We start from the raw sequence: 25336 nt of genomic DNA on the forward strand, positions 1-25336 counted from the left end.
AGTTACTTCCTCAGTAAAATACATCATTTGACTTGGAAATGAACTGATGTAAAGCTGCAACTCTATAGAAAATGAGGACACTGAGGTCCTCCTTTTGTTTGGTTATGAGCTCTAAGAGATAGGGCAAGTCAAGATTTTAAAATACAAACGCTGCTAGGACTAGTCCAGCAGCATTATAGATTCATCATCTGCTCTTTTCCAGTTTCCCCTAGAAGGTATTAAAATTAGGAAGGCTGCTGTACCTTTGTTTCCATTTCTTCCAGTTCTAATGAAAAAGATGACATGCTATCCAGGTTATCTCCTAAGAAAGAAACCACAACATTTTCACACTCGTGCAGCAAGACATGGCTTGTCTACCCCTCAGCATCAGCTCAATTAAAGGTCAAGTTCAGCAACTCCAAAACACACCAGTTGCTGTTTGTGCATTGTAGGATGGGCGGAACAGGACAGGCTGATCCTCAGGAGACTTATGTCAGCACAATTCAGAGAAGGCTCAGTCTGTATTACACTGAAGAGAGAAACTGAACCGATACAGGTGCCCATGCATGTGCTGTTGGAGGCATGTAATTATGTAAAGAAACTAATAAAATCTCAGGAAGTGAGGAAGTGAGCTCCCATGGCTGTAGGGCACAGCTTAGAACTCAAGCCCAAAGACTCAAAAAGCTCAGAAGAACTCCAAATTGGTTGTATTTTTTTGTTCCTTGTTCAGGAGGGATCTGATCTGTCTTTATTGGCTTAATAAAATTTCCACTAAGGTATAACCAGCTGCAGTCTTCCCTGATCCATACTAGCCTGTGAATGTTTCCAATCTCTGTCCTTGGAGTGAATGAAGACTTAAGTTCCTATTCAGACTTCAGCAGCTGCAAGGATCCAGGGTTCTTCCCTTGCCACTTTTCCTGCTCTTCTTAACTTCAACAGGAATTTCATGCACACATCTGGGGGCAGAAATTGCTCCTCCCTCTGTATATCTAATTTTGTATTAGCTAACCCTACCCATGATGATGCACTAAAGACACACAAAAATACATATTTTATTCTCTCTAATGGAAAAACGTATCTGGGCATTTAATAGATGGTGGTCAATCAAGATTAACAACAACAACAAAAAAGTCTTTTAAAATAGAGAGCAAAAAATCCTTGGGGGAATAAAAGAAAATCCTTATTTGCAGAATCTCCCCCTCCCATGCGTAGGCACTTGCTAACTGAGAGTAGTGGCACTGTGACAAAAGTAGCAAAACCAAAGGCAGGCTTCACTAAAAGAAAAGGGGGGAGGGGACGTCTTCCACTGGCCATCTGTGAAAACAAGGCATGTGGCCATTAAATGCAGAGGCTGTAAATATAAATACACACAAGCTCCACAAAGCAAATGGGGAAAAAACATAAAGAAGAAAAAAAAAAAGATGGGGGGTGGGGAAAGGAAAATGAAATAAACTTTCAGCTGAAACACATCAAAATGTTTAATGCTTAGTAACCAGCACTGGGTAAAACTAAATCTGATCTTTGCAGTGCGCAAACTTGACATGTGCTTTTAATTAGATTTGAGAAAAGTTTCAGGAGAAATGACAATGGATACAGTAGCCCTGCTGAACAGAGGACTCCTTGAACATGAAAGATCCTGTTGAGTCTGCTGATTGGGCTTACTGAAAGGCTGACACACAGGGTGATGGATGGGTGATGACATAATACCTGCTTGCTTTCTTGTCCTGCTTTCTGAAAACTGTCTGCTCTGAGTTGATAGTGTTAACAAAGAGGACTGCAACCCGCATACAAGAATTTCTGCTGGCAAAGAACCTCAGTAAGACAAAATTAGGATGAGGCCAGGGAAAAAGGGTAATAAAGAAGGGCATAGACAGTTGTTAGGGTAATATGTTAACTTCTGTGTTATGGGACTCTTGCAATCCATTCTCTGCAAGATACTCCCTGGTCTCCACATTGTATAGTAATTATTCCAAACAGGGATCTGCTCACACTGCGAGAAGAGAACAAAAACATTGCACTGATCATCCTTCGTAGTGTTTTACAGGACAGTGAGGAATAGAGTGGGCTGCAAATTACAGGGCATATATATTAGTGTTCTGCTGAACTTGCAGAGGGGTGTGTGCATGTAATGTCTGTGGGTAATAGAGTGACAAGAAAGTCACAGCAAATGCTAGAAGTATTTTTCCAGTACAATACTAAGATTATGAAAATGGGCAGGTTTCAGCTCTTATGAAGTGACTTGGTTTGTGATATTAGTACTGCACCTCTGGACTTCTTTCCAGTGGGTTTCTCCTGTTTGGTAACCCTGGCTTGTGCCAGGTCCTGTCCTTCCCAGTTTCAATCATGACAACTTATTTCGTCTAGTCTGACCCATGGACTGTAAGCATCTGCGGCAAGCACAGGGTCAGAGTCCATTCTACCAACCCTCCTCTTTTCTTCTCCTGCCTGCCCTTCTCTCTACCAGGTTTTTTTTCTTGACCTTCTGGTTCAAATATAACCAGTAGAGGAAGAAAAAAAACCAATGTTATTGAAGCAAAATTCTCTACTACAAGAGAAATTTTAATCCCATGTGTTAAACCAGCTCCTCCTTATGCCTTCAGTGAAGTAAGCTCTAGTGTTTTATTTCTCCAAGACAGCAGGATCTGTGGGTTTGAGATGCTTAATATCCCACTCCTCCCCGAGGGGAGAGCAGGGACAGAATTTATTTCAGCTCAGCAGATCACAGCAGTTTCTTAAGAGTTAACACTGCTATTCCCATCCATCAGGCAGCCAGTGAGGCATCAGGAAGGAATGATGGATGTAAAATTATTACAGTGCTGCCACCCAATATACTTACTGCCATTTGTAACTAACGCTGGAACTGACACACTTTTTTCATTATTAAACATCCACATTAAGTCAACGTTGGTCACTGTCATTTCATGTTTGCCACGCTCTTAAGGGGAAGAGAGGGAGGCGGGGGTGGGGAGAACAGTGAGCAGAGGGCTGGGTGGAAATTGGAAGAAAGACATCCTCAACCTGGTGTTCCATAAGCATGAGTAATAAATAGGATCCTGCCTACAATGCTGGAATAAATATTGTTACAAATAGCTTTTTAGTTACAGTCCAGCAGACAAGCACATGTCAGGGCCTTTTAAAAGGATACACTCCAAGCAACTTGTATCACAGGTTAAGAAACACTTCAGCGCAGGAGGTACAGGAATTCAAACGCACTCATCTCAGAGCATGCTACAAATGTGACGGTGTCTGCATACACCCAAAACCCTTGTGTAGCTATTTATACTCCCACAACTGTTCCACTGGCAGCCAGAAACCAGTACCTGCGTTTGGACCACATGCTCCAATACCTGCTTGTGTGACAGGTAGTGAGTTAGCTGTGGTTTGTGTGTGTAGGGGGAGAATTGAACTTCCTCTCACTACCACAGCCCCCTTCACCCATTTTTACAGTTACCAGGGTATGTACAAATATGTTTGAGAGTTTGACTGTAGTCAGAGAATTACTGGCTAGCTTGGTACGTGTTTGTGCTGTCTATCTCTGAAAGAGTGCACTTCAGGCTTGTATGCATGCATACACATGCTGGCTCTTTGTGTTTGTGTACATCTCCCTCTGCAGAGGAACAGGCAGGTTTGGGGCTGAACAAATAGACCAGAGTCCACTTGCTGATGCTGCCTGTTGTGCTGTTTGCACTAGATGACAATCTGCACTCTAAGCTACATGTATAAAAGGTAACATTGTTTATGTATAGCACCTATCAAGCTAAAATTAACTATAGATGACAATTACAAATAAAACTATGCTCCTGGGTTTCCAAGAAACCAGAAAAACATATACACACACTTCTCATTTATACATGGAAATGCTTCCAAGAAAAGTAATGTAAAAATATGTTTTATTGCATTTGCAATTAAAATAGGTTTCAGTAAAATCCATGTTCATCATGATGCTCATAGTTTTTACTGTAATCCTCTGAAAATGAAATCTCTCAAGATGGTCCAAGTTGTATGCCCATAAAGTGACTCACTCAAATTATCCTAGTCATTTTTACAAATCTTTTCTCATTTGTGACTCCCCCAAGCCTGCTCTTCAGCTGGCAGGTCTGCCTGTCCAGAGGTATCAACCCATCTGGGAACACTATCCACATAACAGGTCATGTTTACGTGCAGAGAAAAGCCCCAAGAACTTCAACAGAGTCTCACAAAGGTGATTTCCAGCCCTGAGCCTGCTCAGCAACCCCTTGCAGATACATCCCTACCAGGAGTCTAACATATGTATTCATAACTGCACAGAGCCAACCTTGACTGGTTGGCTGCACTAGCAATTCATACAACAAACTCCTCAGCAGGTGTCAGAGAACTGCAGGTCTCCACAATGACACTAGGCACTGAAAAAAAAAAAAGGGGAAGGGAAATCTGGGATAGCCCCAGATGAGTATTTTTGCTTGTAAAGACTGAGCTCACTCTAGCGGAAGGGGAGCTTTTCTTGTGTACTTAATGAACATTTCTAAGTATGAATATGCCCACAGACATAGCTACATTAGGCTAACTTTAATTCCATCCCCCCACCTGAAAATTTTCCTGTCAGGAAAATTCTAACATCCCAAAAGTTCTAAGGGACTCAGTGGGACTCAGAGCTTCTGAAGGGAAACCCTCTGCAGTAAGACCGAAGCACTATTATTTCTCAATATCCACCTCCCCAACTATCTCTTTTTCTTTCCCTTGAAAAAGAAAGGGAAAAATAGAATAAAATTTAATTCAAAATGATGACACTTCCCTTTCTCTCAAATCTGGCTCTTAACAAGGGAGAAAACTTTAAAGTCCTAGAACAAACAGACCCAAACTTCAGAGAAGTCGGAGTGTTTATCTGGATCTGAATCTCACAGCTGGCAAGTCAGTGGACAGCCTACAGCATACATGGGAAAGGAGAACACGCACCTACATTTTACATTTTATGTCTTTTCCTCTGGTGGGTCAAAAACAAGAGACAGCTGAGGCGACTTTGCAAGTTAAAAAGTGCAACTTCTTAACTAGTGCTTGGTGGCTTATGTGGTCAGCCCAGCAACTCAAAAATGCTGTGAAAATCTAGGAGAGCTCCATGCAAACTGATTCTGTTCTTTGCTGTCTCTACGTTAAAATTAATAAAATAAGATAATTCAGGGTACCCAAATAAACATTTGGCATTTATTGTATCAAACCCCCCTGAGCCTTACAGTTGCTTTAGAAAAAAATTCAATTGAGCAAACAATTTTTTCTTCCTGCTACCTTGTAAAAGAACTCCTCTCTGCCCTCCAGGAGCCCACCAGGAGGCATGAATTAGAGAGGAAAATAAACTTCAACTGGGCTTGAGGGTGAGAAGTGAAAACAGAAGGGGTAAGGAGAATCCCAACAATAGGAAAGTAACAGAATAAAGTGAATGCAGATGGTTCCACTCCTGTTACTTAATCAAAAGGCTGTGCAGAGTCACTAGAGCCAGCATAAAGTCATGTGTTAGAACAACAGCTGATCTGTATTAAAGAAGATTAACTCCCAATGCCATGGTGGAGGGCCTGGGATTATTTTATGTACTTCCATTGCCGAACAAGCCGTCAGCACAATTACTGCCCTCCGATGTGAATGACTGATCTGTAACCACAGCTAAACAGCATGCTGCTTAGGGGCCTGGGTGCTTCATGAAGATGAATTTCCATACCATCAAAGTGCTTTTAATGGGCTTCCTGATCCAACCACAAGGCCTGCTTTGCAAGTATATAGAACTCAGGATGAAGGCTTCCTGTCCAAAAGGATTTGGTCGGTTGTCACTTGACAATTCCCAGCCAGCACAAGGGAGGAGAGGGGGGAGATAGGTAGAGTTGTCTCTGCTTTGGAGGATTAAAAAAAAAAAAAAAGGGGTACAGATGCTTTCTGAATGCAACCAACTGCTGTATCCACAGCTGAATTCAATGCGCTTAACAAATAACGGCAATTTAGCTATGCTTGCGAGGAATAGCTTGAGTCACTTTGCATTAGCATCTGGCTGAGTGTTAAAGTCATTTCTACATGGGGAGCAGAGAAAGGAAATTTCTGCTCCGAGCATCCTTTCAAGAATGCTTAAATATTTGAATATAAATTCCTTTGTGCTTGTGATCACTTCTTCTTATATCTGACACTCTGCTTTTCCCTTTTCTCTTCTGGTACTCTTCTATATGAAATGCCATAAACATGCTCCATCCCTCTCTTTCTTCTTCTCTCCCCATACCAGTGCTCTTATTCTTCTAAGAGAGGTTGTATGTACTGTAAGATTCCTATTACACTGACCTCTTTTTTCCCTCCTCTTCCTCTCAAGAAAAGTGCATGAAATTGGAGTCATTCCTACATCACTTACACCCAGGATAGGCTGATGAAAAAAGTACAGTAGTGCGAGCCTCACATGTACATTTAACATTCATTACCCAGACTGCTGGCTTCTTGCAGCTTATTGATCAAACTCCATCTAAAAACAGGGAAAATGGAAAGCTATCCAAATTAGCAATCTGCTCATTCTGGACAATACTGTTTGACTCACAAGCTTCCTAGGATGACTGACTTTCAAGTTTCTGCTAAATAGCTGATAATTTCTATTCATTCCATTTATCTGTCTATCTCAATGATTCACACCAGGCTTTACAGTGAAAATCCACTAAGAGTGGTTTCAATAAAACTCAGTTTACACCAAATGCAGCAAGAGTCACCTTTGTTGTACTGCATGACAAAGGCTGTATCACCCCAGAAAATACTGCAGGGGAACAGAGAAACTGAGGAAGAAGTCTCACTAAGCATGTGATTTTGAGACACAGAGTTTGCATGTATATGTACCAGTGTTATGCATCAGTATGGGGGCTGACCTGTTGGAGAGCAATGTAAGGGAAAGGGACCTGGAGATCCTGATGGACTGAAGGATGACCATGAGCCAGCAATGTGCCCTTGTGGCTAAGAAGGCAAATGGCATTCTGGGATGGATTAGAAGGGGTGTGACTAGTAGGCTGAGAGAGGTTCTCCTGCCCCTCTACTCTGCCCTGGTGAGGCCCCATCTGGAATATTGTGTCCAGTTCTGGGCCACTAAGTTCAAGAAGGACCTCAGGGAACTGCTTGAAAGACTATGGAGCAGTGTCACAAAGATGATGATGAAGGGAATGGAACATCTCCCTTCTGAGGCTGAGGGAGCTGGATCTCTTTAGCTAGGAGGAGACTGAGGGGTGACCTCATTCATGTTTATAAAGATGTGAAGGGCCGTGCCAGGAAGATGGAACCAGCCTCTGCTCAGTGACGTCCAATGATAGGACAAGGGGCAATGGATGCAAGCTGGAAGAGAGGAAGTTCTATGGGAAGATAAGGAAAAGCTTTTTAACTGTGAGGGTGGACCAAGCTGCCTTGACAGGTCGTGGAGTCTCCTTCTCTGGAGACATTCCAAACCTATCTGTATGCATTCCTCTGTGACCTAATTTGGGTGATTCTGCTCTGGTAGTAGGGGAGGACTTGATAATTTGTTGAGGTCCCTTGCAACTCCTAGCATTCTGTGTTGTAAGGAGAGCTCACTATAAATGTGGCAGCAAGAACTGGCAGGTCAATTTATCCTCTGTAATCCAAGGCAGTGCATGGAAGGACATGAGGTATTTCCAGCAAAAACCAGCAAATCACAACTCCTTTGACACGTGCACTGCTACAACACATTCAAATTTCAGTAGAGAATACTCATTTTGTTGATATTTTGGTACAGCACAGCTTCACAGGCCAGTTCAAAAGCAGAAGGTGGTGAGGTCCATACATTCTCCTGCCTCTTAAGTTTCACTGCAAATATTTGGTGCAGTTTGTGTTGTCAATTCTCCATTCTTTCGATTTTGTTAGTTCATCTAACATGACATGACTGTGCCACATTGCAATGGTCACAAAATATCATATATGACAACCTCAGAAGGCTAAATACCCAGAAGGTGAGCCTGAGTATCAGCAAAGCTTATGCTCCAAAAGCAGCTTGAATATTTTCAAATCCAGCTCATCCCACAAACACAGTTAAGAATTTCATAAAGTAAGATTTCCACTTAGACCCAGAGATTTCAAGATCACCTTCTCATAATACATGTTGACAGGCTGGAACAGAGAATTAGTGGCTTCCAAAGTTTTCATGAGGGCTATCTCTGCCTCCTTCCCACATGTGTTGTCTCTTGTGTCATCTTTTAGTTGCTTAAAAATTAGAAAGAAGAGGAAGAACCTATGTACCTGTAGAGTGTACTAAATAAACGCAAAGGCAGTGTTGGAAACCCACCTTTTCTGTCCTGCAGTTGTTGAGACCCAGGCTATTCACAACGGCCACCTTCCCATCCAGCACCTGCTGCTCCCTCCGAAGTTGTTCCTTCATCTGCCGGGCCTCCTGGATTGCCTTGGTAACAGCATCATGGTCATTTAAATAACCTGACGACGTGATAGAAGAAAGGATATCTTAAAAAAGAAAGTCACAAGAAATCACTTTAGCTTTCATCGATGAAACACGCCAACAGTTTAGCATTATTAATGAGAAAGAGTTAACAGGTAATGCCCAGAAACTCGCCCAGGCTTTGTATTTCCGCTACTGTTGTGACGGAGCCACCTGGGTAAGAAGCATGAGTACGCTCGGTGCCAAAATCATTGTCCTGATATTTGATCCCATTAATTTCAATATTTCCCTGATGCTGCAGAGGTTAGCCCCGTGGTTTGTATGCAGCAGGATGTAACCGGATAAGAGTTAGGGGGAGCTTTGATCATGCCAGCAATCCTAAACTCTTAAAAATAGACCAATTTAATTCTTCCCCCTCTTTAAACTTGTGAATACATTAAAATAAACCACAGGTGGCGGTGGTTTGCTATAGATATGAGATGCATAATGGCTGGGAAGAGAAACTTCATCCAGTGAATGCTCCCCACCACCACCTGTCATTCAGAAATGTGTAAGAAACCACAGCTACACGGACCTACATTCCCACTCCTATTCATGCTGCTAATAGTAGGTCAAACGTCCACTGTTTTGCTGCAAATTCACAGCCTAGAGCTTAGCCTTAGTAGTCAGTGAATTATTTCCTTTTAAAATGTTACAAGCATCACCAGCACAGCTAATACTATTTAATTTTAAATGTGACACTTTGTCATTTTTTTCCTTTAGCGTACTGTAGATTATACTTATTATAATCTGCATGTGATTTGTAGGATAGAATACTGATGGGAGACTCCGAGCCCCAGTCTATTTTTCAAACATTAGAGGAGAGGCTAATATACATCAATCTCCCTCCCCCTCTCCACATCTCCACACGCGCGTGCACGCACACACTTCTTTCTGTCTTTTAACTAGGGCATAAAAACGGCATAAAATGAATCTGTAATATGAAATTGCCCAGAAAAGGGACTTCTGTTTGTGACATGAGGCTAAATCTAACCAGATCCATTGGTGAATTGTGACAGATGGAGGGACTGTGAGACAGAAGGCAGGCACTAATCACACACAAAATGACCGGCTTGCCTCAACATGTTCCATGGATTCCAGCAAACTTTACACCCTAATCCATTTTTAGAACAAAAAACATCTGGGCCATAAATCCTCTAATCTGCCAAAACACGCTATTAAATCCCATGATTTGTTGAAAAACACTAAGATTAAAGAAAGGAAATATAAAATGGCTAACTGCCGTGTTAGGAAAGTGTTATTAATACTCTTTCTTTGTCTCAATTATGAATGTTCTGTTCCTAAAGAGCCTTGTCTAATCATGTCAGATTACACATCCTTGTTGTATTGCTAGACTCTTCTATCTGATCCACTGATTGCCAAAAACGTAGGACATTGTCTTGCTGCTTAAAACATTTCAGGGGAAGAAGCTGATGTCAGATTACTTTGGTGCTGCACTGCTGTCGGGATTTTAGTTTGGTTTGGGCTTTTATTGTTGGTTTGTTTTTTTTCAGGCTGCACTCAGAATGGCAGTAGTATTCCTGTCTTCCCTGGCACTCAAAACCTGAGAAGTTTCTGTGTGGTTTGACTGCTGCTGTTAATTGCACTCACAGTTAGCTTTTGGCTAAATAGCCAGGAACCCTGAGAGTTTCAAGTGAAGTAACTTGATCCATGTTACTTTTATCAAATGACCCAGTTCAGTAATTCCCAACCAATGGAATTCCAGTAATTCCAGATTTCCCAGAAAAAAGGAAGGACATAACCTGCGCTAGCACAGTGCTACCAGCTGATAGTTTTCTCTCTCTTTTTTTTTTTTGCCTCCATTTTATCAACTTGCTTGGATCCTTCTCCACTTTGCATCTGTTACTGATCAAGCTTGCATGTAGTCAGAATAAATTAAAAAGGAAGCAAACAATCAAACAAACAAACAGTGGTAGTACTGCTGGTTGTGCTGTTGATTAGGCTAGGTATAATACTTTCAATCTGTAATACAGCTGAATTTGCCTAGGAACTGGAATTCATGCCCTTCTCCAGACTATTTGGCTTTTCCTGAATACTGCTATCTTTGAGACAGTTTGGCACATGCCAGAGAATAAAAGCAAGCACTCCTTATGTTTTTCAGTAGCTGCCAAGATGCTGGTGTGCAGGGAAATGATTAATATAGAAGTGAGTTGAATGTAAATTATTGTTGTTTAGGGTAGGTGGTGAATTATTGACAGAGAGGGGAACTGCATTACATAAAATGCACTTAGTTACAAGGATTGCCAAACTAGCATAGAGATGTTGCAGATAACGGCAAAGGGCAGAGAGAAGTTGTTTCTGTTTATAGTACACGGACATATGCCTGTTCCCAAAAAGAAATGCTTGGATTTAAAGTCATACATGAAGCCATGACATTTGTGACTGCTCAGTCTGTAGCATAATTCATACACTATAAGAAGAGCTCTACAAAAGGACTATATCTGTGTGCCCAAATGCAGCTATACTGTTAATCACAGGAGGCTACAAGTTTACAGCCTTCAAAGATGACTGAACAATGGAGCATTTCTCCATACCATGGGAACCCAATAGTCTGAAGAACTGCTTTCAGAGAATGGTTTTAATTTGAAGTTAGTGGTGGTGAGAAGTGACAGCTCAAGTGCACCCCAGCAAGGTGGACTGTGCATACCTAGGACAGACAACTTGTGCCTTGCATTGACAATGCAAATCAAATAGTAGAAGTAATGGCCTGACAAATGCCTGCATGTTTCCCAGTGAGTTTTGTAGAGGGATACATGTCTCCAGATTAAAAAAGTGATCAAGTTTCTCTACCACATTTAGAGATGTTAGTCCATTTGCTGAAACCGATAGCAGAATTTTTCATGGTGTACCTCCAATCAGGAAGTGACCCGCAGCTTCGTGTTCACTTTTTTAAGACCACCAAATGGTTGCAACATGGTGCTGAGTTTTACTTGCTGTAACTTTGGTTGGATCTGACCTAACAGCACAAAAAGACTCTACAGAGTGTTCTAAGCCTCCATTAAAGGATAATAAACCTTTGTTAGAAGTAGGCTATATCTGTCCAGCTTCTGCACCAAAGGCTGCTTATCTTATATATACAGCATGCATGGTGATACTGCTCAGCAACCTCAAAAAGTCACTTTCTATATTTGTAGCTGAGAGTTATACAGCAGTGAACTCTATGTCATTAACAATAACTTAAGTATGTTATCTTTTGCTCCACAGTTTTCCATGGTTTATTAATGGTATAACACATTAATTCTTCTTACAGGAGTGACCTTTAAAGCTCTATTCATCCTCAAAGCTTTTATCCAATTACATTATCACTCATTACAGGTACGGCATTTCAAAATCTGCATTTTGTTAAGAGAAGTAAATTGCAGGGGTCTCAAACCTATGAAAAATATCAGGTGTGTATGGAAAGAAGATTGGAGAGGAGAGAACAAGAGATGTCCTGCCACTTGGATGCAGGTCAGATGCTCACTCTATTAAGGATGAAGAATTTAATGTGAAAAAATGGGAACTCATATATGGAAAGCAGATAAAGATGGCCTACATCATTGCCTAGAACATAGGGTTAATAATAATAATACATGCATTAACAATTAAAAATGTCATATTTACAAAATACTTACAGAATTGTAACATGTCATGCCAAATAAAGTTATTTTCTTTTCTCAAAGACACAGAAGCATATTCTCTGCCTGATATATGTAACTCCCATCAACATTAGCAGTAATCACATATGCATAAGGATATAAGGGAGGATAACACAGCTGCAGCTGGATCTGGTTTGACCTTTGGACATAACAACTGGTGTGTATGTAGGTAAAATATGGAGAACAATGAACGTGGGGGAGACCCACAGAGACACAGAAATACTTCACTGCATAGCACTGAGGTATCATAGAAACAGCTTCTGACCAGTTTAACCTATGGCGTCTTTTGTTTCCTGTGCCACCCCTGTAAGTGGCCATCAGGAGATGCTTTAGGACACCGAGTAGCAAAGGTAAAGCAATCCACCTCACTTAATTCCCTAATGAGAACTTGATTTACATGCTGAAATCACAGTTCAGGTTCTATTCCGTAACTGCACAGAAGAAAATGTTTCAGTTACAAAAACGAAGAACCGAGCGTGTAGACACTTCGCTGAAAGAGCAGCCCTTTAAACACATCAGGCTTGTGAAATCACCACTAAGACAGTTAGTATTAAGATGGTCTTCAGGCAAAGGGATAATTTTGGCAGAGGGAAGAATTAACACTGATTTCTGGAACCACATTAAAACCAGCCAGTTAAGACTTTTTGCAAATACATCAGACTTGGTTTTTTGAATCAACCTGGTGATTATTTTGCTTATTAGAGCATGGTAAAATAATGCTCCATGGAGCTTTTTCTGCAGACTAAGGATTAAACCTGTAATTTTGCAGAGATATATTTGTATAAAACCCTTTTAACAGAAAGGGTGGGTTTTTTTTAAGTTTATCTGTCTCTTTGAGATGACACACCATGGGTCTTTAATGCCTGATATTAGATAGGTTGCTGTTTGTAACATATGCCGTTAAGCAAATAACATTTATTAGCTTTTATTGATAAAGCCTTATCTGAAACAACATAGGTCTTTGTTTTCTGAGTCTGCGAAAGATACTTCTGAAATGGTGAATTCCTTCACTGGCATCAACTAATGCAGTCCTATGGTCAACCCACATACAGCTCACAGACCACTGTCTGGCACTGAGTGACAAATGCTCAGCTTCCATTATCATCTACTAATCGTTATGAGGAGGGACAAATGAAACTGAGCTTACCTATTGTGTTTGCTCTGGCTGAAGGACTAGATAATGTTGCTGGCACAGAGGACTTTAGTGAACTGGCCCCACTATTTATTCTCAGAGTTGGCATATGAGGAGAGGTGGGTGATGTGGGAGACTTGCCATCAGATGTCTTGGGTTTGGCTGAAAGGTTCAGAGGCTGGGCCACTTCATCCTGTGACAAGCAGAAGAGAACAGTGTCATTAAAAAAACTGCTGTTGGCACAGCACTGTCCAAGCAACGACAGTTGTTTTCAGCTCATATGAACTTCTAAACCTGAAAGGTTCTATGATATATATTAAGATCAAATGTGGTATCATCTTGTCATTCCGGTTTGGAATTGGAATGACTGATAAACTGAAAAATTGGCATGACACGATCAGAGAACATCCTCCATTTGCACTCTGTATGTAAGAATTGTCTCTGAAGGGATTATTCACATCTCAAGATATATTTTCTATGACAAAAATGAAGAGCACTTTTACAGTTCTTTTTTTTTTTTAAACTTTATTTTAAACTCAATATGGATGAATTACATAAGGCCTGAAATGCATTTTCAATTAAAATTCAGCCACCACCACCTCCAAACTAGGCAAAATGTGTTTAACTGAATGGGTTTTCAGTTGGGGTTCTTGGTCTTTTGCAGGGGTATTGTGTGTCTTTTGAAAAACACACCAGTGAACCAACCAAAACTGTTGCTTTCCTCTGAATTCCCCACACTTTTGTGCTTCCCAAGCATAAAATTATCCCAGGAAATAAACACTTGTCTTCCACAACAATAAGAGAGCAAGAAGAACCTGTCCTTTCGTTCCACAAAACCTGTAGCAACCTCAATAATCTTGCATAAGCTCCCAGATGTTTTCATCTTTTGCAGAGCCAGACTTCAAGATTTCAGTAATTATTCTTATGTAAAAATAAAAATGTTGGGTGACATTTTTTTGCAAGGTAACTGGAATTACTCCTGAACCTGTTTTGATTACACAGGGTAACAGATAGTGCTATAAACCACACTAAAATTCAAGTCATGTATTTTTGTTTGACCAAAATCAAATACAGTGTGTGGGGAGGGGCAGAAACCAAACTGAACCCAGGGAAGGGGGGAAAAAACATCTTTTTGACAAGGGGGATGTTTTAGAAGAGATTTTAACTGACTTTTAAATTATCAGAATGAATGGATGTGGTATTAGATCCAACCACCAGATATTAGTCTAGCTCTCCCCTGACACCGTGACTTAGAAAAGCCATCCTTTAGCTACTGGAAGTATTACATCACACAACCAACTTTCAGCTCTGGGCACTGAAGAAGCCGATCTGATCTCCCTAAGTTTTAAGTACATTCGGTTTTATAGAATTTTTCCTGATTTACAGCAATGCAAAGCAGACTGGAATTAGACTCATAATGTTTGAGTGTTTTACTGTCACCACTAAGGTATCTGTAACTGCTATCATATAATACTGATTTTTTTTTTCCCACAGAGGGTGGCGTGTTGCAGTGAAGAAGGAATTTCATAGCTGCCTATCGCTTGTGGAAGCATGAAGTAAATGTATGTCTCCCAACACAGAACAATTCTGAAGAGCACTGTCATAGAAGTTTTCCATCACCTTAAAGAAGCAAGCTTTGAGCAAAGGACTTTTGTTCTACTTGACTATTTCTGCACTTCTGTCATAGTCATGATTAAAAATAAATTAAAGCTGAGCAGACAAATGTATCAGGGACATCGTGGACAAAGCTTTCATCCTCAAAGTGGTATTTAAGCTGTCCTAGATGCAACTTATGCATAAAATCAAGGTGAAAAAAGCAATGCACAGAACTGACTTAGGAGCCTTAGGAGCCTATACTCTATTCTCAGAAGCAACTTAGGCACCTAGGAGGCAGAATTCTGTTGATCCTCTAGGAGACTTAAGCCTTGGTGCCCAGTTCAACCAGCATTTGACATTTTAAGAATGTGTTAGCTACTTTACACAGATAGAAATTAGAATAAAATAGATTAACCTACTAGACAAATGGAAGGAGGACTTTCTCTGCTGTTCCACCAATTTCTGTCTAGGAAAAAACCCCAACAAAATCCCATCGCAGTGCAACTGTAATGTTGTAAAATCAATACTGAGACAGTTGCTTCAAAGTGTTAAGCACAAACCAATGGAACACAGTGATCCTGACCCACACAAGGATCTCTGAAGAGCCAAATCACCTCCACAGAAGGCAAGTACCAGAAGCCAAGCAAACTTTCCCACAGACTTGCTGCAGTTCAGTCCAAGAGGGCTTAGTTCCCATGTGTATTTCATTCTTGATCTCTGTTGTAAGTCTCAACAAAAGGGGCTGACTAGTTTCAGATATGGAAGTGAAAGCTGCACTCTGGCCACTGAAAATCCAACCAAGAGTAGTACTTCAGTTCATACAGAGCAGCAATCAGCTCTGATGGGAATGGCTCTTGCTTCCTGCAAAGTCATCTTAGATTGCCACCTGCATTCTTGCGCTGCAAGGCTTTTCCAGTCTGGTCTTTGTGATTCAATCCCTCACTATCTTGTCCCTGTAAAATTTATTCCTCTCCCTTCTCTCGCTTCTTGATTCCTCTGCTGCCTTTTTTAATCCTGGTGTAAACACAAGCTCTTCTGCACGTCCACTATAGAACAGTGGGTTTGGTCTCACTTAATGGAAGCTAGAAACGGGGAAGGTGTTTTTGGGTGGTTTTTTTTTCCCTATTGTAGGGATCCAGCAGTGAAGCTGTCTGAGCTGTAACTATTCTTGGTAGTAAGAATGCTCTTCTTCATTCAAGTCAGCACAGCCTTCTGTGGAGCCAAGAAGTATAAGGCCTTGTGGAAATAATAGAAGTCGACATTTCCAGAGCTGATAAATGTCATTCCAAATTACCCTTCATTCACTTTCATTGTGTTTTCAGGCTAATGGTAAATTAATCGGAGGTCACAGAAGCTTGGTTCTCATAAAGGAGGATAAGTAAACAATTTTCAGCCATTCTATGTATTTACAAAGTGATATCACTTCACTGTTTGGTCTTCATGATGTTTTTACTACTCTTGTTCCAAAGAGCATTCTCAAATCCTCACTGGAAGTCAAATGCATTACAAATTCAGTCAGAGAGTTTAGAAATTCTATGTTGGATCATAAGTTGCTAATAATTTAAGTAATTTCCTTTACCACAGTGCAACAACACCGATTTATTCCATGGGAGTCTAAGAAATATCTGGGACACAGGTAATAATACACAATTGTGTTAAGACAATTGTTAGGATCTTCGCTCCTGTACTGAGTGAGCCCTTTTATACTCTTTCCTATCTGCAGATATAAATTCAAAATTCTCTGCTCTTCCAGTTTAAACCAAGAACTCTACTGTCTTCACTATTGGTTTGCACCTGCATAACCACGAGAAGAATTAGGTGTTGGCTTACCTTTGTTTTTAACTATAAAATCTCCCAGCTAACATCCTGCCACATTATAGACTAGCAGGCATCACTCTCAGTTACATCAAGGTTGTGTGTAAGTGCAGCATGGTAGTTAGAGCACATAAGAGTAGTAATAATAAAATATATCTATATCTATATATATATATATATCTATCTCACATTCACTCCAGGTAGATGGCACATCTAAACAGCCAAGAGATTGGTTTATACAGTGGGATCATGGAAACTAGAACTACTTCCTGCACTTGATTTTTATTAAGCAAAGCTCAGCATTGATTGGTCACTGCCTTTTTTCTGACATGCGGTTATTCTAAGATGCTATTGATAAGTTGGGGTTTTTTTTCCATGCCAGTGTTTTTTGAAGAGTTAAATAAAGTCAAACATTTATCTATATATCAGCTAAAATGACTAATTCTTACACCGGAGGATGTTAAGGCTCAGAAGGCTTGTAATAGTATAAACATAGATGTGATGAAATTAACATATGAACTTGATTAAAGGTTATGAAATGTTTCCTTTCAAGTAGCACATTTGTCTACCAAACCAAAACATACACAAAAATAATCGTAGAGAATAAGGCATAAGTGAAAACACACAATGGATGGCTAATAAAATGAAGTACCCACAGCAAGAGCCAAGCACTGGTAAAGACATTCCCATTCCCTGTATCTCAGCAGTGTCAGAACAGTTGCTATTGTAGAGATGACTGATGGTTTGCTTCCCAGGACTGGAAAATTGTCACTAACCAGAACTTTGGAGCTCAGAGAGCTTTAAATCCTTGCTTTTCTCGAGATTTTTTTTCTCAGCTGATCTCTAGAGATGCAAAGGAAGAAAGAAGAACCCTTCATCTACATCAGAGTTTGGGGGATAAACAAAATATTCAAGAGCTGTACTTTGTAGCCTCACTCAGGCTGGAATTGCGTAACTGAGTTTCTATATTTAAGCATCAGATACTCCAAATGTAAGTGCCTGACAAGCAACATTTAAATAGAAATACTGCTGGTGAGTGTGCACCACACTGCTTTTGTGAGGTTTGTATGGTCCTTTCAAAAGGTATAATGGTAGGTAAACACAATGTGCTTATTAATGTGGGAGGAAAGATGAGTGAGAGAGGAAAGGAGATTTGGTCAGAGTCACACAGTAAGATAGCATCAGACTTCTGAATAGACCCAGGAATTCTGATTTGCAGTCACCAGTGCTGCAAATAGTTGGCTGAAATGGTGTCTTTTCTAATCTTTAAATCATGCTGTCTCTATTTACTTCCTCCTAAGATAAAAGGTTAATTTATGTCTATGAAGAATGGATATGGAAAAGAAAAAAACTAAAAAGAATAAAATCTGATTTTGAGACTCTCTCTAAACTCTATATTAAAAATGGCACTATTTCAATACTAAGAGCTGAATAAAAGACTGATAGCCCAGGTGAATGAACCAGCCTCAAAGACAGTGGTGGTAGGAAAGCACCTAGATGATTCATCTGGATTTCATAATCTTGCTTCTTTTCACATATTTTAAAGATTAGTGTACTATTAAAATACAGTTACTGAATTATTGTACTGTCATTTAAATCCAAGTACTGCATCCCGCTGTGACACACAGTGAAGGTCCAGGTTGCATGGTTTATTACAAAATCATGAACTACTCTGTGTATCTGACTAGCAATACAAATGTGCTTAAATGACCTGGCATAAGCTAGCCTAGCATGCTCTACTAAAGAGGCTTTTCATGACCTCTGGGAACACATTCGCCACATCTTGCTGCCTATTTAAATGACCTTGACAGTACAAATTACATCCAAATGAGTTAGAAATAAGAAGCTGGAGACGGGGTTTCTAAAAGAATGACTGTGCCACCTCACCAGAAATAAAGTCATGTTCCCCCACCATGGTTCTGTTTCATGGAGATCTTCATTTCAACAGAAATGCAAAATATGGAGCATTTACTGGCACGTCTGGGGGAGAAGACAATGATGTTATTGTTGCCCACTGAACAATGCAGCCAGTCAGTGGCTTATCCATTCATTCTCGTGCTCATCCAGAAATGTCGAACCAAAATATATTGGAAACTGAGGTGCAACAGCATGTATGCTTCAGTATCACTATCCCTTAAGACTACAGTTGTCCACACTCATACAAAGATACTGACAGCTTCCTTCATATCCCCTCCCCTTCCTCTGAAGCCACTCATGGTGAAATTATCAGTAGTGATAATAAGAAGTCGAGAGGTAAAGGCAGTTGTGAAACACGTTGTATAAATGAATCATGCTGCTGATATTATCCTCACTGATGAAATAATTGTATTAAATTAAGCAGGGATGTTCACATGACAGGATGGGTGAATTAGATAATGCTCATCTGCAGCTGTACCTCCTCCTGCCACATTCTCAAGTTTTGATTAAGAATAATGTGTCCCTTCCTGCAAAGGTGGAAATTTCTCTAACTACCTAGAAAAAGAGAGGTAGACATAAAAACAGGCATGTTGGTTATTACTGACAAAAAGCACAGCAGAGTTATTCTTCAGCTTCAGAAAAGTCAGTTTATCCTCATCTTGCCCACAAGTTTCAGCATCAAAAGCAGACAGTATGAGCAGACTCCAGACAGAAAGGAAGAGGCACCAAAGACAAAGCAGAGGACGAATATAAGAACCTATCTTTCTTATATAAAAATAAAGTCATCTTTCTTTCTGATGCTTCAAAGAACACAGATTTTTCCTTCTCTGATAGCTGCAGAAACATCTTAGTCTGGATTTAAATCTATAAGCACAGCAGATTTTTTTCATGGTGTTGCTTTGCTGAGTACCTTTTCCCAAATGCACTGCTCTCAGAAGGCAGACACCTTCTCAGCTCAGTGCATGCTGCTCAACCAAAGTCAGTAGTTCCAGATTTTACTGATAATTGCTTGAATACTTAATGGGACTCAAAACTAAAGAGGAAACCAACCCACCTTGTAACAAATACTCTTTTTCTTCTCTCACCTCCTTCTTTTAGGGGACTACTCAAGCAATAAATTACTCCCAAATGCTAGTTTATATATTCTTGCACAGTCCCCATTCCTGTTCATGAGGAAAAGTGGTGCAAGAATACATAAAATAAATCTCTTTATAATACTAGGGTCAGACAGGATTTCCCCCTAGACCTTTTTTGCAACACTAGGGGCCCTCAGTGAGGATACTCCCTGGGGACTTTGTAGTCTCAGAAAGATCCCTAGCATGCTCCCCCTTTGTTTTTCTTTACAGGAAGCTTAGTTGCCAGGAAAGAAGTCTGCAGTTACAAAGACTAATTTGCTGCCCTGCAAACCCCAAGCTTTGATTTTCTCTAGTCTACACATTGCTACAGTAAAATAAGAGCTGCTGGGTGATTTTCCCTTTGTGTCTAGCACTGTTGCTTCCCAAAGTTGTAACACAGGATTCACAGATACAGCAAGAACAAGAGGAACATGCAAAATGACCCGTCTAGAAACATGGAAAGCCCTAGGAGCTGGATGCTTCCCCCTCCTCCCCACGACCTTTCTATTCAACGTGTAGCTCTTACTCCAGTATTCTATGAGCTGCAGAATACAGATGCTAAAATAAGAGAGGACCAAATGTCAAACAAGTCTAGGATCATTTTAGTCCTCCAGCTAGGTCAGATATGGAAGAGCATGACCTGTTTCAGCTGCAGGGTAGCCTGAAAGCAGTGTCTGTGGAGAGAGCTACATAACTCCTCTTCAAAGTCTACATCCAATGATGACCTGAGGCAGAAGCCTTAATTTGTGTAGCAACTGGTTAGACCCCTGCACACAGAACCCTAAAAACAACTCTTTAAAAGTCTTCAGGAAAAGTAAGTGCTGCACTGGGACCTATCCCTTCATGAAGCACAGTGCAAGCTGCTTGGCCAGCAGAATATACTAGCGCATGTAGCTTAGCAAAAAGAGCAGACTGGTGTGTGTTTACCCAAAATTCATTCATTTAGTTTCATAAATCCTCAGAGAAGCATCCTTCAAACCATACTTGCAGCTTCTGGCTGGCTTTGGACTGCCAAAACGCCCACAATCCTTGTGAAGTCTCCTGGTAATCTCCACAGACAAACAGCACAATGTGTTTGAGGGAAGCGGCTGGTATGAGATTTCTAGGCTATTTTTGCTCCATCACGAGTTTTCAGTCACACCAACTTCTAGGGAAACCTGACCACTTATGGAAGATTATCTCAACCCAGACTCAAACTTCAAAGATTCATTTCTCAGCCATACAAAAATAACTGACTTCCTCCTATTGCTATTATTTTGTTGTTTGGACATTTGCTCTTCTGCTAGACTGAAGCAAGCAGAAATTAAAGTTGCTGCCCATACTTTTTAGGATCCAGTATGTGGATTGTCTGTACAGCACAAAACAAAATTTCAGGGTCGAAGAGCTTTCGGCATTTGCTTTCACCTCAAAATGAAAAAGCTCCTTCTCATTCTGCATCCCTGAGAAAGCAAAACTTTAACTTGGTAGGCTCGTTCACACACACAAAAAGAGAAACCAAACCAATAAACCATTTCCGTGAGACCTGTTACGAGTAAATCTTGCCAGGCTTGGCCTGAAATGAAAAGGGTCCACGTTGAGTGAATACAAAACACAAGCAGAGAGACTAGTCCCCCTTGGGACTGTGCTAGTCCATACTTCATGCCAAAATTGGGTGCTGTTGTCAGCTTTTTGCTTCTAATAATTATTGTTCAGCTGCATTTCTCACATTTTTGCTGTACCTACTTACTTGGTATTATTAATGAAGCATTTCTCTAAGAAGGCTCAATTCAGCGGCTAAGCAGGAAGAGTGACTTCAGCACAAGTCAGTAAGGACTGACACAGACACCACAAACCTTCAGGGGAAGACAGCAACTGATTTTTCACACTTTTAACCACGCAAACCACTTTACGTGACATAAAAACCATTAGAGAGGATCACAAAGTTGTTGGTGGGGAGGAGGGAAAATGTTTCTTGCAATGAGGTATGCTACTTCCAAACTGCTCCCACTGAAATGCACTGCAAGTAATAAGTGCAAGAGGGAAAAAAAAAATCACTTCTCTAGTGTACCACAGGAATATTGAATAATTAAAGCTCATAATTACTCTGACAGCTTTTGCCTTATTTTACAAATGGGAAGAATAAAGCACAAAGTGGCTAAATGATTTGCCTCATCTCACAGAGTCAGAAAGCAGCTGAGTCACAAGGAAGAGCAGAGCAATTGCCACTCTTACTCAGATCAGCATTTTGGAGTTTTTTTTGATACTGCATGGTAGTTCCTAAAATGTCCAGCTACTTCAAAAGAAGCATGCAATAGTCAGACAGTTTGATGTGTAGCATGTACTCCTGAACTTGTGTGGGGTAGAGACGTGAATGGCCTGTGCCCTGATGCATGATGCCTGACAGCTTGGGTCTAGGTTTGATTATTCTTTTAAAATCCTTGCTACATAATTCTGTCCCAATAGACCTCAGGAGTCCAAGCATGTGATGCTGTGGCCTTAACACACTCTCCCAACCACAACAAGGCTGTTTGAAAAAAAAGGAAATGGTCATTAGATTGGATTTTGTTTACTGCCTAATTTGAACCTGGAGCCACCACCTTCCAACAAATAATCCCAGGAAATGTTAAGCAGCATGAACAGCAACGAAAACAACAAAACCTGAAAGGATGGGGAAGGACTTGGAAAGAAATAAAACAAGGACCTGCAAAGCCAAACAGCATTACAAACTGGTACATTTTAAATGAACAACAAGAAAACACAAGCCACACTGATCAAAGCCTCCCACCTCCTCTCTGTGGTGGATGACACCTTCGCTGGGAGCACACCACCACCTCTAACCCCACACCTGCAAAAGGAATTAATTTCAAAAAGAATACAGACCAAAGTGTACCATATCAAAACAAATTAGCAACAGACCCCTCCTCCTGCTGTGGTCAGGCAGGAGAAGCAAAGAAGATGCTGCATGGATTATATGATTCGGGGGTGGGGGCGTGGGGGGGAACGACAAAACAAAACCATAAAACCTCAGCTGTTGAAAACATTAGAAGGAACAAGTCAAAAGAGCTTGAAAGAAAAGAGATTTCAAACAACTTGGGCAACTGGTAGTGGGCTAAGAAATTTCTTTTCAAATAAGCACCTGTGCTATCTCTGACTTTGGGTATCTGGATGGAATCTAGGTAGATTTTTCACCTCGAGAGGCAACAACGTATGCAGCACTACAAATAACCAGTGCAAAGATAACGTGCACTGTTTTTATTTATACATACATACAACTGTAAGAAAAATGTCAAAATATGTTTTGTAACTGTAGATATGACCTGCCTGACAATTTGTTTTTCCGACTAATAGCTTTTCAAAGGGAAACTATCAACATAAAACTCATCCATCTTTAATGCTTGCATGCTATTAACAACATTCAAGATCACTAAAAGGAAAAACTATTTTACAACTCTGTCTGCTGGATATTTTTTTCATTTCACCTCCTTAGATGAAATCTAATCAGCAATTCCAGAAACTAAAGAGTTGAATACACTGAAGGGAACATTCAAAGCAAACACATGCTGCACTATTGAGCACTGCAGTTACAGAACTTGTTTAATACTTATATTCCATCCACAATCACATTTGTGAGGTTAACTACTTGAAAGCAGGCTTCTTGGGAAGAGGGATTCCTTTTCCCATGCCACACTCATGCCTTTTTCTATTGCTGATACCTTGGGTCATAGCAAACAGACTGGCTCAGCTGCTGACTTCCCAACAAGCTTTCTCTGTGAACTTGCATGAGTCACTCATTATCTAATCTTCTGCACTGATATCTTTGTGAAGTTGCAATAAACTATTACCAACTAAATTGTTTTCTGTTTTGCACAGGTGCAAATGGCTACAGAAAGCAAAGTCCCACCTCTTTCCTCTCGATTCTCTGCTTACAATATTGGAGAAAACACACCCTTTCATCTATGAAAAGGCTTTCTCCTGTGCAGACTGGGCACATACATCACATATATGTTTATCTAACTGCACGGGGATCCTACCACTCCCAATCCCGTAAGTTTAATAAGTATAATTTCTGTTTTATAATTATTCTAATGAATGTATTAATCAACCATAGTAATGAAAATATAAGTATAATGCAGGGGTTTTGGTGGTGGTATATTTTTTTTGAACTTGCTGCTCTAAGTACCGAATGCAGATTATAAGCAGAAAAGTGTTGAAGAAGTAATCATAGCCCCTTGGTGAATTAGACTTCAGATCCTATTCCTGATTCACACCAGCAAAAATGAAATCACCATCAGGACCAGTATTGGGGCCAAATTGCTGGCAGGCACAATGAACCACTAATTGCTGGACTCATTAGTAAGACTCATAGTTTGTCCCCATGAGATGCTGAAGACTTTATGCTCTTTTTAAAACCTAGCATCTTAGAAATTAAAATTAACAACTGCAAAGTAGCATTTCTGTTACTCTGCAGAAACTCAGCATGACTTTGAAGTCGGATCACAAGAATGCCAAAAATCTATTATGTAAAATTAGGCAGATTTTTATCTACCATTTTTCCTGTTAATTCTGTAGAACATGCATGCATCCACACACAATACATATTCCATGCTGCTCCTCGAGCCTAAATAATTGGTTACAGTAGTTTTTGTAAAGCTGAAACAAGACAACCACCTTAAAAAACACCTTTAAAATAGCCCCAGCATCACACTGTTAAGATTAGCCTATACTTTTCAGACATAAAACAAATGTCTATTTAAGAACACATCCAAATGCATTTCCATCACTAAGCCAGAACACATTCACCTCCCAGAAGCTAACACTGTAAGAGATGGAAAGAGAGAGAGGGAGGGAGAGAAGAGACCTTTAATCCACCTACTGGCTTCACTAAAGGCAATGAATCCAGCCCTGGCTCATTTCAAGTAGGTTCAATTGTGTCAAAGGTTACCCACAAGCTATTTCTTGATGATTTATAGCTGATGTCTACAGATCTTCTTTTATTTTAATGATTACTTCAATACAGACGTTAAGATATTCTTTGTCTTCACAGAAGTATATGAAAAGGAAGCTGACATCTTAAGAAAAAAAAAATTGCAAGGGCCTGATTTGCTGTTTCTAAACAGGGCCAGCTCTAGGCAGTTTTTGTATCTTATCCAGAAGACAAAAAAGGGGAGAGGGGAAAAAAAAAGCCCCCTTCTTCCTTTTCTCTCATAGTAAAGCAGCTATGGTTTTATGACTTATTCTAGGCACAAATCCTAGAGCACTGACTCAACATGTATGTCACCAGTTAATTACAATCAAGACAAGACACTAGGATGTTTGGTAAGCGGGAGATAATTTTATCAGTTCACCAGTAAAAACCACGTATTTACATCACATTGCTCTGTTTGAGCCCAGAGCAATTTACAAAGTGAGCCCCAAATGATACTGCTAAGGGAATCCTTCCGCCCAGCACTGAAATGTGATCACTTGAGAGTGAAGAACAGCGGCACAGGAAAAGTAGTAGCAAAACATGCTGCACCTGTGTTAAATTTAAGATGTCATGTCAGTAAAATCCCTGAGAGTTGTCCAAATGGGAGATGATTCTTAACCTCAAAATTAGTCTACATGTGTGCATGTGTGTCAGAATGAACATGAAGCCTGTGTGCTTGTCTGGCAATCTTCATCTCTATAAACATTTTGAGCAGACCAGCCAATCTCCATCAGGTCTAATGAAGTCCTTGAAGGT

The 25336-nt window shown here is 40.3% G+C and overlaps 1 protein-coding gene across 6 annotated transcripts in view; it reads right to left on the reverse strand.

Moving 5' to 3' along the window:
- The window catches only part of SOX5 (SRY-box transcription factor 5), a 347783-nt gene that overhangs the window by 18664 nt on the left and 303783 nt on the right, over positions 1 to 25336 (reverse strand). For 4 of the 6 annotated variants that reach the window (XM_054167738.1, XM_054167735.1, XM_054167734.1 and 1 more), the window contains 2 exons: positions 13208 to 13385; positions 8255 to 8427 (listed from right to left, as the gene is read on the reverse strand). In XM_054167738.1, the coding sequence (XP_054023713.1) occupies positions 8255 to 8427; positions 13208 to 13385 (351 nt within the window). The remainder of the gene's footprint in view (positions 1 to 8254; positions 8428 to 13207; positions 13386 to 25336) is intronic. The other 2 variants (XM_054167737.1, XM_054167736.1) reach the window with 1 other exon arrangement.

The sequence above is a fragment of the Dryobates pubescens genome, chromosome 15 (assembly GCF_014839835.1).
Source record: "Dryobates pubescens isolate bDryPub1 chromosome 15, bDryPub1.pri, whole genome shotgun sequence".
NCBI lineage: Eukaryota > Metazoa > Chordata > Aves > Piciformes > Picidae > Dryobates > Dryobates pubescens.